This window comes from Odontesthes bonariensis, chromosome 5 (genome assembly GCF_027942865.1).
Source record: "Odontesthes bonariensis isolate fOdoBon6 chromosome 5, fOdoBon6.hap1, whole genome shotgun sequence".
NCBI lineage: Eukaryota > Metazoa > Chordata > Actinopteri > Atheriniformes > Atherinopsidae > Odontesthes > Odontesthes bonariensis.
Window position 1 is genome coordinate 39659538 of NC_134510.1, and position 17214 is coordinate 39676751.

A 17214-nucleotide genomic window follows, 5' to 3' on the forward strand; every position below is an offset into this window, starting at 1 on the left:
ATCAGGCCCCTCTCTGTGGAACCAGCTGCCAGTTTGGGAGGCAGAGCCTTCAGTTATCAGGCCCCTCTCTCTGGAACCAGCTGCCAGTTTGGGAGGCAGAGCCTTCAGTTATCAGGCCCCTCTCTGTGGAACCAGCTGCCAGTTTGGGAGGCAGAGCCTTCAGTTATCAGGCCCCTCTCTCTGGAACCAGCTGCTAGTTTGGGGGGCAGAGCCTTCAGTTATCAGGCCCCTCTCTGTGGAACCAGCTGCCAGTTTGGGAGGCAGAGCCTTCATTTATCAGGCTCCTCTCTGTGGAACCAGCTGCCAGTTTGGGAGGCAGAGCCTTCAGTTATCAGGCCCCTCTCTACCTTTAAGACCAGGCTTAAAACTTTCCTTTCTGATAAAGCTTATAGTTAGGGATGGCTCAGGTGATGAATACCGTGTACATGTCAGGACCAGGAGTCTTTATGTGGATCTAAAGGGAAATGGCATCATTTCTGGGGTCCTGGTTGAGGTTAAGGTTGGGGATCAGGGGTTGGAAAGACTATCCAAAAGAAATGGAAACCAGTACAACGTCCTTATAAGGAAGGTTGTGTGCGTGTTACATACGTGTCCTGGTTGGTGTCGCACACGTCTCCCACCAGGTCGTTGTCTACGTCGGTCTGAGGAAGAGAGAAGACACTCATGGAGAAACCTTCAGACCTCTGACCTGATCACGTTTTCCCACGAGAAAAATATGAATAAAATTGTAATGAATTGGACTGATTAGGACTTGAATGAACCAGATTAAACCGGATTATAATTCGACTGTGTTTAAAGTGCCTTAAGAGGCCTTTTATTTGGGAACTGGAGCTTCGTAAATAAACCAATTTAAACTGAAACGAGTTGGTTTGTGAAGTTTTATTTGACATCTGAATTCAAATGCTCGGAAAGTTTTTAACTGGTTTTGAAGTGGGCCGGTCAGATTTAGCAGATAAACACGAGGGAAACGGGCCGTTCCCATCAGATCTCATCTTAAGGTTAATGTCGATGATTCCTTTGGACTCAGGAAACACGGGATCTCCTCCCACTGTTCTCCAGATCACTGTCAAACATACGTACCCCCACAGTAAAATAACTCTCTGTTGCCCCGTACATTCAAAGCACCGTTACTACGAACTGTTATTCTAAACTTTACAATCAGATCAGCTCTCTGGTGCAGAAAGCTTTCTTTCAGTTAGGGCTCAACAGACTGTAAAGGGTGACTTTTATCACGACTCGTGTGGATTACTGCCCCTCGTGTCGGGGTTAGAAAGCTTTCCCTTTCACGCTCCACCCCGCCTCTCATCTCACGTTCCGTCTCGGTCCCTGATGTCCGCCGATCAGCTGACCTTGGTTGTCCCGGTAACGAAGCTGAAGCTCGGAGGGCATCCGGCCTCTGCAGCAACGACTTACAAACTTTGGAAAAGGTTGTCTTTAGATGTCAGGCAGGCTTCCTCTGCTCCTGCTTCTAAATCTAACGCCAGGTGCTGTTTTCATACATATATGTGTGTGAAATGTGATCATACGTCTTATATTTGATGTGTTTCACTGATTCTACAGCACTTTGGTTTTAAATGCGATTTATAAATAAAACTGGACTGGATACTTCGTCCGTCTTTTACGAATATTCACTGTCAAATGAGATCTTCCGTCAACAGTTTAGAGGCAACATTGCAGAGACACAGGCCTGGAATAAATTCCACACATGCTCGCGTTCGACCGGAAAACAGAGAAATCTTTCAGGACAGATAACATTGATGTAAACCGTCCGACTGCTCGTACCTGCATGGGATTGCTGAGTTCAGGACAACTGTCGCAGGCGTCTCCGACGCCGTCTCGGTCTCGGTCTGTCTGCATCGGGTTTGGCACCTTCGGACAGTTATCGAGAACGTTGGGAATACCTGAACCCGAACAAGCACACAATGATTACTCATCTGTTTCAGGATTTTAATGAAAGGCAGGCACTTTCCTACTCGGGTCTGAATAAACAGAAGTACGTCTGTTTCAGAAGCTGACCCAAAAAACATGTGAGTTTTGTTCGTTTAGGTGTGTCCGTGCTTAATTAATTTAGGGAGGCCATAGCTATGTTACCAACAATGAGCGTTGAGTCGGTTGAAGGACTGCTGGATCCTTTCAACTTAAAAATTTTGTAATGGAAGTACAAATGTAACAAAAAAAACAAAAACAGATATTCACTTCAAAGCTGCTCAGAACTGAACTAACTCTGCTTCTGACTCAGATTCTGGGTTTATGTTCATGTTGGAACATGTTTCAGAGAATCAGCTGCTTCTTGTTTTACTGGAAACATGAAGAAATTAAACTGGATCTTTAAGTTTTGTTCAGGAAAAATGTTCTGAACAAAACTTTATTCAACATCTCAGTTACAAAGAATATTTATAATTTATAATTTATAATATCTTATAACTATAAAGAAATGAGGTTGATCAGGACTTTTGGACAGTGTTTTATATTCATCCTGCGGCTGTGAAATAAGTAAATGTGTATTTTGTGTCTGACATTATTACAGCTATTTTTCTCTATGAGACTATACTTTAATCATTGCATGTTTTTTTTAATAAAGAATTAGCTGAAAATTTATCAAAACCACTTAAACCATGTAAAATTCAGGCAGTGGAACAAATAGGAACCAATATAGCAATATATATTTACACCTTTGTTTGTGTGGCTTCTGTCGACTAAATATTTTTGCAGCTTAATAAGATGTAAAACCCGTTAATTCAACACTTCCACGTCGGTTTGGCAGTTTGCTCTTCAGCCTGAAAATGTCAGCATCTTTATTTTCATCATTATTTAACTTCACGGCTTCTGTAGTTCTGCTGTCGGCCAGCAGAGGGCAGTGAAGATGTGTTTGTTTCTGTGTCGGATGCTGGAATAAACAGCTGTTTCTGGTCGGTAATAACAGCTCTGACCCTGTTTTTATCCTATTTCTGACTTTTAGCCGCAACCTCTCGGGGAAGATCAGGGGTCTCGTACCATCGCCGTCGATGTCCTGGTCGCAGGCGTCTCCCTGTCCGTTGTTATCGGTGTCTTTTTGCTCGCTGTTGGGGACGGTGGGACAGTTATCGCAGGCGTCTCCGAACGAGTCGCTGTCCGAGTTCTGCTGGTCTTTGTTAGGGACCAATCGGCAGTTGTCCTAAGGGACAAGAGGACACGTCACATGATCACGTTACGGCTGTACCCGCGGCAACTCTCGCGGACACGGTCTCTCTCCAACCTCAACGTTTTTGATGCCGTCGCCGTCTGCGTCCTCGTCGCACTGGTCTCCGATCCCGTCGTTGTCGGCGTCCTCCTGGCCCGAGTTTGGGGTGTACACACAGTTGTCCTGGTGGACAAAGACAGCATGTCACCCACACTTCTTATTTACAGATGCTCAACATTTTGTCTTTTATTAAGTAACTAGCGGAGGCGACGGCAATCTCACTGCAAGAAATTGTTCGTAACAATTCTAATAATAATAATAATACATTTAATTTTTTTTAAAAAGCGCCTTTCTCAACACTCAAGGACACTTTACAACACATTAAAAACACAATAAATAAAATAACACAAGTTAAAGAGGCTAGAGGGAGAATGCAGCTTGAAAACTGTTCGTATCCGACGTTGACACGTGGATACGATGATTAACTGTGGGACCCGGTATCGGACCTGTTTGCAGTGTTTGTCGTTGTCCATGCAGGGCAGAGAGCGGTCCGGATACCCGTCGATGTCCGTGTCTGTTCCACATGTGTTCCCGTTACCGGCCCAGCCCACGTTACACTGGAAACACACAACGCTCACAGCGTCAAACAGCATCACATGGAACTTATTTATAAGCCAAAGAGGCACCGAGTCAAACCTGAAACAAATTACTGCCTTAAAAAGTAGGAAATAAAACAGTAACTTGTTGAATGCAGTTAAAGGAGAACAAAGCTGTGGATGGAGGGGCCCCTGGACAGCTACAGCAGTTCATCAGAGGATCTAAGAGCTCTGGAGTTAAAGCCTTTTAAAAAACGTACTTAGAAATATTATATATATATTATATTATATTTATGTATTATAAATAATATATATAATACATATATATCAATTTTATCGATACTGCGATATATATCGATATTTTGTTTCCCGATAAAGTATTGATTTTTCAGTTGCGAGTATTGATTTCTTTTATTTTTTTTTATTTTGTATTGAAAATCAGACAAATTGAATCGTATCTAATCAAATCAAATCATATTGAATCACATAGAATCTTATTTAATTGTATCTAATCAAATTGAATCGTATCGAATCGTTGGCTGAATGTCGTGTATCGAATCATATTGAATCAAGTCGAATCGTATTGAATCGTATCTAATCAAATTGAATCGTATCATATCGTATTGAATCAAATCGAATCGTATCAAATCATATCTAATCAAATTGAATCGTATCGAATCGATGGCTGAATATCGTTTGTCGAATCGTATTGAATCAAGTTGAATCGTATTGAATCGTATCTAATCAAATTGAATCGTATCGAATAAAATAGAATCTTATTGAATCGTATCTAATCAAATTGAATCGTATCTAATCAAACAGAATCTTATTGAATCGTATGTAATCAAATTTAATCATATCGAATCATATTGAATCGTTGGCTGAATATTGTGTATCGTATCATGAGATTTGTGCATCGCTGCAGCCCTAATGTACAGACAGAAATCTTTTTCCACGTCTTTACGTAACTTTTAGCCCATAAGTTACGTAAAGCTGAATCCAGACTGTTGCTTTTGTCTCGTTTTGTTAACGTTCATAAAGTAGAAAAACACGACAGATTCAGATTATTCGACTGAACTTTTGAAGTTCTAAACATTTTATGTGTTTGTGTCTTGGTGTTTCTGTATTTCTTTGCTCATCCCATCAGGTTTAACATCTATTTCAGAGCCTTCACATATTTCTAACAGAGTGGGTTAATTTATGAGTTTTGTGGATCGACTGACCCTGCAGGCAACCTCGCCGTTCCTCTCCATGGTGCAGTGGCCGTTGGTGTCACAGGGGTTAAAGGTCAAAGCAGCGCACGACTTCCTCGGGAAGCAGCCTGCGGTCTGGTTGCCAAAGAAACCTGGTTTGCAGCTTCCACATTTGTACGAACCCTGAGAGAGACGGATGACATGATATCAGCTGTGTTACAGCGTGGTGTCCACCAGAGGGAGCTCTTACACCAGGACGACTCTCGGCTGATTACAGATGTTAATCAGCTCCTAAAAACGGGTCAGAACACAGTGTGTCTTCATGCAAACACGACGAGAGATGGAAACATGTACTTTAACTTTTAAAGCTCCAGCAGAGTTCAGCTTTAAAGCTCCTCAACTGTAGAGCTTTTCAGAGAACTCACCACAGTGTTGATGCAGACAGAGTTCGATACGCAGGCATCAGGGAGATCTACGCACTCGTCGATGTCCACACACTCCTGCAAAATACACACAGATGCAGTAAAGATGTCAAAGATCCAAAAAAGATCTTCCCAGCAGACAGATCAGGGTTCCACATTTAGGCGAAGTCGCTCTGGGGTCCCGGGGGGCCTCGTTCATGAGAGGCTGTGCAGCTGAAAGAGGCCTCAGAAACACGCCGTCAGCTGGTGTCCAAACATCAACAACAAAGAACAAGATGAACGTCACAGAGATCCAACAGGCGGTAAAATGGACCGCTGTGTGGTTTGTCCTCCGAAACAAAGTCGAAAATTTAAAAATTAGTATTAAAAATAAGTAAAAAGTAAGAAAGCAACTTTCAAGATAAACATGAAAACAAAAGTTAACCCAAAGCAAGTTTAAAAAGATTTGTTTTTAGTCCACAGAACTGATCACAAGACCTCAGGACCCGATCACATGACCTCAGGACCCGATCACATGACCTCAGGACCTGATCACATGACCTCAGGACCCGATCACATGACCTCAGGACCCGATCACATGACCTCAGGACCCGATCACATGACCTCAGGACCCGATCACATGACCTCAGGACCCGATCACATGACCTCAGGACCTGATCACATGACCACAGGACCTGATCACATGACCTCAGGACCTGATCACATGACCTCAGCCCTGATCACAAGACCTCAGGACCTGATCACATGACCTCAGGACCTGATCACATGACCTCAGGACCTGACCACATGACCACAGGACCTAATCACATGACCTCAGGACCTGATCACATGACCTCAGGACCTGATCACATAACCTCAGGACCTGACCACATGACCACAGGACCTAATCACATGACCTCAGGACCTGATCACATGACCACAGGACCTAATCACATGACCTCAGGACCTGATCACATGACCACAGGACCTAATCACATGACCTCAGGACCTGATCACATGACCACAGGACCTAATCACATGACCTCAGGACCTGATCACATGACCACAGGACCTGACCACATGACCTCAGGACCTGATCACAAGACCTCAGGACCTGATCACATGACCTCAGGACCTGACCACATGACCACAGGACCTAATCACATGACCTCAGGACCTGATCACATGACCTCAGGACCTGATCACATGACCTCAGGACCTGACCACATGACCACAGGACCTAATCACATGACCTCAGGACCTGATCACATGACCTCAGGCTCTGATCACATGACCTCAGGACCTGATCACAAGACCTCAGGACCTGATCACATGACCTCAGGACCTGATCACAAGACTTCAGGACCTGATCACATGACCTCAGGACCTGATCACATGACCTCAGGACCTGATCACATGACCACAGGACCTGATCACATGACCTCAGGACCTGATCACATGACCTCAGGACCCGATCACATGACCTCAGGCCTGAAGCCGGGAGATTTGACACGAGCATCCAAAATGAAAGCTGAGAGGAAAGTTAGCCCAAAGTTCCTGATAGAAGAAGAAAAGTGGCTGATGTGAAGTGATGATTATAATCAGGCGTCACCACGAGTACATTGGAGCCGAGCACAGCCGGAGAAAGTGCATCTAAGCTCAGCGGCAGGTTGCAAAAATATGCCAAGTTTAAGCTTTATTTACCTATTAACCTTTATTTAACCAGGGAATAAAACTGTTGGGGTTTAAAATCTCTTTTCCAAGAGTCCTGGCCAAGATAAGCTCAGACTCAGGTCAGCAGTAATGAACACAACAAAACTCGTAGGTATAAAAAAAGGGAACTATTTAAAACATCTCAAGTTAAAATAACACAATTTTAAGGCACCAAATCCTCGTAAAATGTAACACCACAGTCATTAAAGGCTAAATGGAGACAGAGTTGGTCCAAAACAACGTTTACAAGCCGGCGTATCTGCTTGGAATAGAAAATGAATGAATCTGAATTCATTTAATAAGACCAGTTCTTAAGATTCAGGTGACTTGGATCACCTGAATCTTAACCTTGTAGCACCCAGAGTTGCAGATATGCAACAAGCTTTTTTATTTATTTACATTATTTATATACATTTTTATTTACATTCCATTATTTGATTTTTTAAATTTACATACATTATTTATATTCATGTGTAATATTTTTTTACATTACATTTTATGTGCCGTCACAGCAATCATTTTCTTGGCTCAGTGAATTTCACTCTGCTTTGCGGTGGTCTGTTCTAGTTGGTTCTGGTCTCGTTTGGTGTGGTCTGCTTTGTTTTTTTTCAATGATTATTCATATGCTTGGGTGCTACAAGGTTAAGAATTGGTCTTTTTGCGTACAAATGCGATTAATCGTGATTAATCAGGGAAATCATGTGATTAATTAGATTAAAAACTTTAATCGTTGCCCAGCCCTAGTTTTTTCTTATTCTTCTCCTTATTTATCACCTGCTGCAAAGTACTTTGGTACACCGTAATGATTGTCTGTAAAGGGCTGTATAAATAAAGTACATTTACATTTACAATGTCCCTTTCCTTCAGTATCAAAGTGACGTCAAACTGGAGGAGATGCCGCCCGGCTGGTTCTGGCCATCTGATGCTCACTGATCGTCCATCTGCTCTCACGACTTCTCGGAGCCACAGCTCAGAAACCGGAGTGGAAACATTTGAGAGACTTTCCCTTCTCACACAGATTAAATCTTCTTTCTGTGTTCTGTTACCAAAGTGTTAAAATGTTGAAACAAGGTTTCGTTTTTTTTTAGGACTTTTGAAGTTTTTTCCACACGTCCTGAAAGTGGACGAAGCGAGCCCAATTAACCCTCTCACATTCCAGTAAGACTTTCCTAAAGTAAACCTAGAGCTCTTCTTAAGCCGCACGCACTAAATGCTTGATTTTGGTCTCTTTTGAGAAGTTTCCCCCCCCAAACAGTTAGATCACTAAGTGCTGCTGGGACTGAGTTACAAATGTTTGAAGACACTGAAGGGAAAAAAACAGATGTTAACAGATGGCTGTATGGCCACAGCTGTGAGCGATTAGCTGTCCTCGTCCAAATTTGATAACAACAGCAAATAAAAATAGATACTTTTGTCCAGGTGCTCCATAAAAACATCTCTTTGGCTGATATTCACCATGACTGCTCTCCACTACGTCCTGGGGCGTAAAGTCAGTTTTTTCTGCCACATTTCAACCTGAGAAACTCTAAAATATCCTAAAATTTTAAAGTTTTATGTGCCGGCTCAGTGGGAATGTACTCAATTAGTGGGAATATACTGAAGAAATTGATATTTTAGGGACACTTGTCACTGAAAAAAGACTTATTGGTGGATCACCAGGAGACTTTATACTATGTTGTTGACATTTATTGTACCAAATGTGGTCATATTATCGTTAAATTCTTTGCTTCAATCAAATCACAGTTTCTTTCTGACAGTAAGTTCAATTAAATTCAATTCATTTTTATTTATATTGCGCCAAATACAACAAATGTCATCTCAAGGCACTTATCAATCTGTTTGATATGATAAAAATGTGACGCACAATTCATCAAGTTACTCGATTACAAAAAATCCCCGATGTAAATTATCTGCTTTGATGCTTCGTTTAACTCCAACAACATGTTCTGCTCAGCGGTCGCCCTGTTTCACATGGACAGTTATTACTGTCACACAACGTACACACGTGCGCACGTTTGTAGCAGCTTGATTTGATGGAGGAAACAACGAGGATCAAAATCAGAGAAAATATGTGAGGTTTGGGAACATTTCAAAGAAAAGCAAAGAGAAAACATTGAACAGTGTGTCCACTGTAAAAGCTAGTTAGCTTAGCATGATAGCACGACGTCAATGCTACAGCATCTCAGCAGAAAGCAGCCAGTTCTCATACCGAGTCTACTGAGCGGAACAAACACAAGGGAACATTTCACGTTAGCATTTTAATGGAAATCAGTCGGCGAGTTAGCAGAGAAAAGAAGGGAAGTTAGCGGAGAGCAGCAGGAACCTAGCAGAGAACAGAAGGATGCTACCAGAGAACAGAAGGAAGCTAGCAGAGAGCAGAAGGAAGCTAGCAGAGAACAGAAGGATGCTAGCAGAGAACAGAATAATGCTAGCAGAGAACAGAAGGAAGCTAGCAGAGAACAGAAGGAAGCTAGCAGAGAACAGAAGGATGCTAGCAGAGAACAGAAGGAAGCTAGCAGAGAACAGAATAACGCTAGCAGAGAACAGAAGGACGCTAGCAGAGAACAGAAGGACGCTAGCAGAGAACAGAAGGACGCTAGGAAAGAACAGAAGGATGCTAGCAGAGAACAGAAGGAAGCTAGCAGAGAACAGAATAACGCTAGCAGAGAACAGAAGGACGCTAGCAGAGAGCAGAAGGAAGCTAGCAGAGAACAGAATGACGCTAGCAGAGAACAGAAGGATGCTAGCAGAGAACAAAATAACGCTAGCAGAGAACAGAAGGAAGCTAGCAGAGAACAGAAACTTTTTCATTTCTGTCCCGTATTTCTTCCAAAAAGCAACTTGTGTTTATTGTGTTGGACAAATAGTGGCTAATTTCTGTTGAAATGTCACCAGAACTACCCCGCTAGCACAAGCACACCATCATATTCTCTGCCCATCAGAACAGCTTCAGGCTGGAAGCTGTTAATGTGAACTGATATTCTGAGTCACATCAAAGTCCAACCAGAATAAAAAAAAAGCTCATTTTATCAGACCATGTTGTTTCTGTAACGTCAGAGAACTGCTGGTTAAGGTCTCGTGTTAACTGCTCTTATTTCACTCTTTGTTTCTGAGAGTTTCTGATCATTCAGAACCAGTTTTACGCTCCACGGAGCAGCATTTAGCAGGTGAAATACGTTCAGAAGCTCCTCCTGTGTTACAGGAACAGATAATAGTGTCAACAGCGTAGAGGTGTATTTTAAGTTAGAGTTTTCTTCCCTAATTATTTATAAACAAAGAAAACTGGATGTTTTGGTGTGTTTCTGACCTGTTTGTAGGTCTTAGCGTAGTCCAGTCCAGTTCCAGCCAGTGGAGCCCCCCACAGGCCTGGAGGACACGGCTGACAGCTGAACCCCCCCATCGTGTTCACGCAGGCTTCAGGTGAGAAACAGGGCTGCAGCTCACACTGAGGAAGAGGAGCGGCGTGTTACAAAACTACGCGACACACAGTCTGTCGTGCGGTCGGCGGCGTTGCGTTGTCACCTCGTCGATGTCCCTGCAGTGCGTCCCGTTGCCGGTGGTTCCAGGTGGGCAGGGTCCGCAGGTGTAGCCGGGGAACTGCAGGCTCTCCACGCAGGATACTCCTTTGTAGCAGGGGTTCGGGGAGCAGCGGGAACGAGGCTCGTGGAAACCTGCAGACAGACCGGCTCCAATCAGGTCCTCAGAACACAAACGGAGTTACTGTGAGACGACAACGGAGCTGCTGACTCACCACAAACCTGACACTCCAGGATGGTGTTCCTGATCAGAGCCATCTCCTTCACCTGAGGACGACCACACAGCGGTAAACTCTCAGCTGCAATCACTTCAGTGGTACCTCTGTCTCACCTGTCCTCTGTATCACCTGTCCTCTGACCTCTGACAGACTGAGACTGTCTCACCTGTCCTCTGACATCCTGTCTCACCTGGTCTCTGTCTCACCTGGTCTCAGTCATTCAGTCTCACCTGGTCTCTGTCTCACCTGGTCTCAGTCATTCAGTCTCACCTGGTCTCGGTCTCACCTGGTCTTTGTCTCACCTGGTCTTTGTCTTACCTGGTCTCGGTCTCACCTGGTCTTTGTCTTACCTGGTCTCGGTCTCACCTGGTCTTTGTCTTACCTGGTCTCAGTCTCACCTGGTCTTTGTCTTACCTGGTCTTTGTCTTACCTGGTCTCGGTCTCACCTGGTCTTTGTCTTACCTGGTCTCAGTCTCACCTGGTCTTTGTCTTACCTGGTCTCAGTCTCACCTGGTCTTTGTCTTACCTGGTCTCAGTCTCACCTGGTCTTTGTCTTACCTGGTCTCGGTCTCACCTGGTCTTTGTCTTACCTGGTCTTTGTCTTACCTGGTCTCGGTCTCACCTGGTCTTTGTCTTACCTGGTCTCAGTCTCACCTGGTCTTTGTCTCACCTGGTCTCAGTCTCACCTGGTCTTTGTCTTACCTGGTCTCGGTCTCACCTGGTCTTTGTCTTACCTGGTCTCAGTCTCACCTGGTCTCAGTCTCACCTGGTCTCTGTCTCACCTGGTCTCAGTCTCACCTGGTCTTTGTCTCACCTGGTCTCGGTCTCACCTGGTCTCAGTCTCACCTGGTCTCTGTCTCACCTGGTCTCTGTCTCACCTGGTCTGTGTCTCACCTGGTCTTTGTCTTACCTGGTCTGTGTCTCACCTGGTCTTTGTCTCACCTGGTCTCTGTCTTACCTGGTCTCAGTCTCACCTGGTCTTTGTCTTACCTGGTCTCGGTCTCACCTGGTCTTTGTCTTACCTGGTCTCAGTCTCACCTGGTCTCAGTCTCACCTGGTCTCTGTCTCACCTGGTCTCAGTCTCACCTGGTCTCTGTCTCACCTGGTCTCAGTCTCACCTGGTCTTTGTCTCACCTGGTCTCGGTCTCACCTGGTCTCAGTCTCACCTGGTCTCTGTCTCACCTGGTCTGTGTCTCACCTGGTCTGTGTCTTACCTGGTCTGTGTCTCACCTGGTCTTTGTCTCACCTGGTCTCTGTCTTACCTGGTCTCAGTCTCACCTGGTCTTTGTCTCACCTGGTCTCAGTCTCACCTGGTCTTTGTCTTACCTGGTCTCGGTCTCACCTGGTCTTTGTCTCACCTGGTCTCTGTCTCACCTGGTCGCAGTCTCACCTGGTCTTTGTCTTACCTGGTCTCGGTCTCAACTGGTCTTTGTCTCACCTGGTCTCTGTCTCACCTGGTCTAAGTCTCACCTGATCTTTGTCTTACCTGTTCTCAGTCTCACCTGGTCTCTGTCTCACCTGGTCTCAGTCATTCTGTCTCACCTGGTCTCTGTCTCACCTGGTCTCAGTCTCACCTGGTCTTTGTCTCACCTGGTCTCAGTCTCACCTGGTCTCAGTCTCACCTGGGCTCTGTCTCACCTGGTCTCAGTCTCACCTGGTCTTTGTCTTACCTGGTCTCGGTCTCACCTGGTCTTTGTCTTACCTGGTCTCGGTCTCACCTGGTCTCAGTCTCACCTGGTCTCTGTCTCACCTGGTCTCTGTCTCACCTGGTCTTTGTCTTACCTGGTCTCGGTCTCACCTGGTCTTAGTCTCACCTGGTCTCAGTCTCACCTGGTCTCTGTCTCACCTGGTCTCAGTTTCACCTGGTTTCAGTCTCACCTGGTTTCAGTCTCACCTGGTCTCAGTCTCACCTGGTCTCAGTCTCACCTGGTCTCAGTCTCACCTGGTCTCAGTCATTCTGTCTCACCTGGTCTGTGTCTCACCTGGTCTGTGTCTCACCTGGTCCGTGTCTCACCTGGTCTCTGTCTCACCTGGTCTCAGTCTCACCTGGTCTCTGTCTCACCTGGTCTCTGTCTCACCGGTCTCTGTCTCACCCGGTCTCTGTCTCACCTGGTCTCAGTCTCACCTGGTCTCTGTCTCACCCGGTCTCTGTCTCACCTGGTCTCACCTGGTTTCAGTCTCACCTGGTCTCTGTCTCACCTGGTCTCTGTCTCACCCGGTCTCTGTCTCACCTGGTCTCTGTCTCATCTGGTTTCAGTCTCACCTGGTCTCAGTCTCACCTGGTTTCAGTCTCAACTGGTCTCAGTCTCACCTGGTCTCAGTCTCAACTGGTCTCAGTCTCACCTGGTCTCGGTCTCACCTGGTCTCGGTCTCACCTGGTCTCGGTCTCACCTGGTCTCGGTCTCACCTGTCTCTTTTACTCACCTGCTCTCGGATGTCTTGCCGCAGCTCTCCCAGGATCTGGTTGAAGATGATGAGCTGACCAATCAGAGCTTTAGTATGATCACCTGACCAGAGAAAAATCGAACCAATGATCAGACTACAGGTGAACTTTGATTATTGATTACAGCAGAGCTGATCAGAACACGTCTCACCCAGGATGGAGTTGACCTCCCCGCTCACTGAAAAAGGAAAGACGTCGTTTATCTTCAGCATTACACGATAATTAACTAGATTCTGAGAGGATGTTTAATGAGATCAAGGTGAGCTCACCTGAGTTGTAGGCTGATGAGTCTCCTTGGAAGGGACAGTCGGTCAGAGCTCCAGCTTTAGCGACGCTGCCCCCTAGAGCCAGGCGGAGGGACTCCACTGAGCCCTGCCACAACAGGACAGACAACAACCCTCTCCTTATTAACAACCAGATTATAAACGTTTTCTTATCATTTAGGGCTGAAATGATCTGATTCCGAGTCAGCCAGGGGCGATTTTAGGATCTGGTCTTTAGTGGCGCCCATTTTGGAGCCGTATTAGTTTTGCTTTGAGTAAAATTCAATTTTGACCTCTTCATTTCAAAAGACTGTGTGGCTTGACAGGGATAACAGAGAGCCTGAGACAAATATTGAAGATAACTCAACATTTATTTTGGGAGTAAAGAGTTAAAACAAAAACAAATGCTAGAAAATAAATAAAGTGGTCACTAAAATAATGCATCCTTGAGCAAAAAACAAAAGTGTTTTTGCATAATATAATATTTTTAAAATGTGCTGAGCCAGTGGGTGCCGAGCTGTCTCACGGTGGTGCCTTGGCACCACTAAAAATACCCTAGCCTCGCCCCTGGAGTCAGCTCTGAAGAAGAATACCTAAATTTGAGTTATTATTTGAATTATCTGTTTTAATCCAGCAACAGTACGCAGAAATGAATCTATTTTCCATAGAAAATAAGATAAAAGAAACATATTCACGTCTTATTTGCGGTTTTCAGTTTTCTGTGACAACCACCATTCTCTCTAACCTGGAGTCGAGCGTACGACTTCTGTCCATGTCTGATCTCCACCATCTCCGCCTCTCTTGGCAGAGGAACCAGCGACGGCAGGCCCTGGCTGGAGTCGGCCAATCGGCAGTCGGCGTAGAGCTCCACGTGCATGTTGCTGCGCTGAAGGCCGCCAAGCCTCAGGATGATGGAGTGGGTCCGCCCGTCGGCCAGGTTGGCGTTCTGCAGGTTCACGGTGTGGACCTTCCCGTCAGCTTTGACATAACGGACCAGGACTGAAGAGGAGGAAGAAGAGCAGCTTCATGCCAAAATGTTCACGAAATACTCATCAAATCACTCAAAATGAAGTGCTGCAGCTTTAAAGGGATAGTTCAACTCTTTTGACATCAAGCTGTATGACATCCCATACTAGGATCTGTCCAGTGGAAGTAGGAAGCAGAATATTGTGGACAGAGTGTGAGGAAAATAGTGAAGGAAGTGTCAGATGAGGCAGTAAAGTCCAGTCAGTGGATTTGAATTATAAGAAGCAATAGCAGCTGGGGGCCCAGCAGGGGGAGCACTCAGAGTAAACAGACTCTTGGAAAAAGCAAAGAAGAAATCCAGGATGTATTTAAGTGGCTGCGATGGACTGACGGCCTGTCCAGGGTGTACCCCGCCTCTCGCCCATTGACTGCTGGGATAGGCTCCAGCCCCCCCGCGACCCGACCGAGGGATTCAGCGGTATAGATAATGGATGGATGGTATTTAAGTGGAGGGTGTGGCCCATGTGAGCCATTTGAAACCAGGCGGCCATATTAGGTGAGTTGGCCTGTATGGCCTTGTTTTTGCTGGCATTTTTAGTGATTATAGGACTGTTTAGGTGAGTTTGTCTGTTGAATCTGCTATTGTGTCTTGTCCTGCCTCCACCTCTGGCACCCTCTATACTTTCATTGCCCCCTACCCAAACCAGGGTATGAATCCCATTCCTACTTATCTTTACCTCTTCTATTTCTACCCCCTACCTGAACCAGGGTTTGTATCCCCACTCCGCTGTGACTGGTGTGCAGTTGGTGAGAGGCTGAGGTAGCTTGAGGCTGTAAAATAAAAAGATGGTTGTTGTGGTGTGATGGCTGGCATTAGGGGGGTGACTCTGGGACGCCAGTGATCACTCTCTAGCCTCCTGGAGGTGTCGTGGGCCCAACTAGACGAAACACTGATGAAAGGAGATTCCCACCTGATGACCCCAATGACATGTTTGTCAGCACTGCTCACTGATCTATATTATAGGGAATTATTCACTGAGTCTGGTCCATTTTTTTTCTTAAGTACAAGTTTCTTGTGTCTACCTTATATATCATTTATGAACATTTTCTTACCCCCTGCTGTGTCCTGTGAGCCGAGTTCCAGCCTCGTTTTGGCGTTGACGAAAGTAGTCCGGCTAGTTGGCTTTTCAAAAGAGTAACTCTTTTGAACGCATATTGTTTTGAGAAGCAAAACGCTTTATTTTTTAAACCCCAGCCAACTAGCCGGACTACCTTCATCAACGCCAAAACGAGGCTGGAACTCGGCTCACAGGACTACGGTGACCGACACGTTGCAAACGGCAAAACAAATCTAACATTAAAACACTGCAAGAGAAAAATGCGGAAATCACAAAAACAACCTGAGCAAACGCCAAAACACATGCAAGAGAGAAACGCACAACGGACGTTCGCATGCCACTAAGGGGTCTCGATCTGTGTGGGATAGGCTTATCCGATAGGGGATCGACTTTGGGAGATCGACCAAAGTAACGAAGGAGAAGAAAGTATAAAGGTAAGTTGTCCTTTATGTCTTTATGCCAAGTGTTTAAAAAAGACATAAAGGACAACGTACCTTTATACTATCTTCTCCTTCGTTACTTTGGTCGATCCCCTTTCCCAAAGGTCGAGACCCCCAAGTGGCCTGGCGAACTTCCGTTGTGTTTTGAGGGAACTTGCAGCGTTTCTTTCTTGTAGTCGTTTTGCCGTTGGATTTATTTTGCCATTTGCATCGCGTTTGCACGTGTCGGCCACTGTACAGGGCGCAGTGGGGGGTAAGAAAATGTTCATAAATGATGTTGCTGATATGGGATGTCATACAGCTTCATGTCAAAAGAGGCGAACTGTCCCTTTAAGTTCTTCTGAGGGACTTAGCTGTGAACAGGCGACAGCTTCGTGTGCTCTCTGGATGAGAAAATGGAAAAAATTGAAAGGAATAAACAGGCTGAGGGACTGTTGGCAGCAGCAGGAAGAAGGAACGCTGACCAATAGGACGCGAGAGAATAAATGAAAGTTCTGTTCCCGTGTCACGGATCTGCTGTTCAGTGTCCTCTGATCCGTCTCTGAGGAGAAACCCTTCCTCTGTTCCTCAGCCTTGTGTGTTTCAGTAACTCTTTTTTTTTTTACTTTTTTTTATTTAAGAGAATGAGCATTGATCAAAGTTATTCAACATACATATATTTCTTATTTTCTCCCCCCCACTCCACCATGCTGCCTATACAACAAAAAAAAGCTGAATAATAAAAATAAACATAGTGAGTGAAAAGTACACCCCAAATGTTACACTAGAAAAAAGTTACAGACATGAAAATATACAAGATTAAAATAATAAAAAATATAATAATGATACAAAATTAAAATAATAAATAATAAAAAATTAAATAAAGAAAAAGTGGATATTCAGGACAGTACCAGTAGGCTATTTGCTTTCTTTAATTGTCACTACACTGGTCTTCTGAGGTCTCTGAGTCTTCATTCCTGTTTAATTTTCAATCATGTGGGAGGGCTTCAAGCTTCTCAAAATAAGATAAAAGTTTCATGGAATTTTTGGGTCGATCCTCCAATGCAATATTTGATCTTTTCTAACTCAAGGAATAGAATCAGGTCTTTCAACCAGGAGGAGGCTTTGGGTGGATGTGCTGATTTCCACTCCAGTAGGATTCTTCTCCGGGCAAGGAGAGTTGAAAAA

The 17214-nt window shown here is 44.9% G+C and overlaps 1 protein-coding gene across 1 annotated transcript in view; it reads right to left on the bottom strand.

Annotated features, from left to right (window-relative positions):
- The window catches only part of thbs3a (thrombospondin 3a), a 42179-nt gene that overhangs the window by 13333 nt on the left and 11632 nt on the right, over positions 1 to 17214 (bottom strand). Inside the window, exons 3-16 of the mRNA XM_075466361.1 lie at positions 14269 to 14522; positions 13530 to 13632; positions 13412 to 13438; positions 13242 to 13324; positions 10815 to 10866; positions 10586 to 10734; positions 10371 to 10508; positions 5375 to 5449; positions 4980 to 5132; positions 3667 to 3777; positions 3236 to 3343; positions 2995 to 3154; positions 1783 to 1901; positions 589 to 641 (exon numbers count right to left, since the gene is read on the bottom strand). Coding sequence (XP_075322476.1) covers positions 589 to 641; positions 1783 to 1901; positions 2995 to 3154; positions 3236 to 3343; positions 3667 to 3777; positions 4980 to 5132; positions 5375 to 5449; positions 10371 to 10508; positions 10586 to 10734; positions 10815 to 10866; positions 13242 to 13324; positions 13412 to 13438; positions 13530 to 13632; positions 14269 to 14522 — 1585 coding nt within the window. The remainder of the gene's footprint in view (positions 1 to 588; positions 642 to 1782; positions 1902 to 2994; positions 3155 to 3235; positions 3344 to 3666; positions 3778 to 4979; positions 5133 to 5374; positions 5450 to 10370; positions 10509 to 10585; positions 10735 to 10814; positions 10867 to 13241; positions 13325 to 13411; positions 13439 to 13529; positions 13633 to 14268; positions 14523 to 17214) is intronic.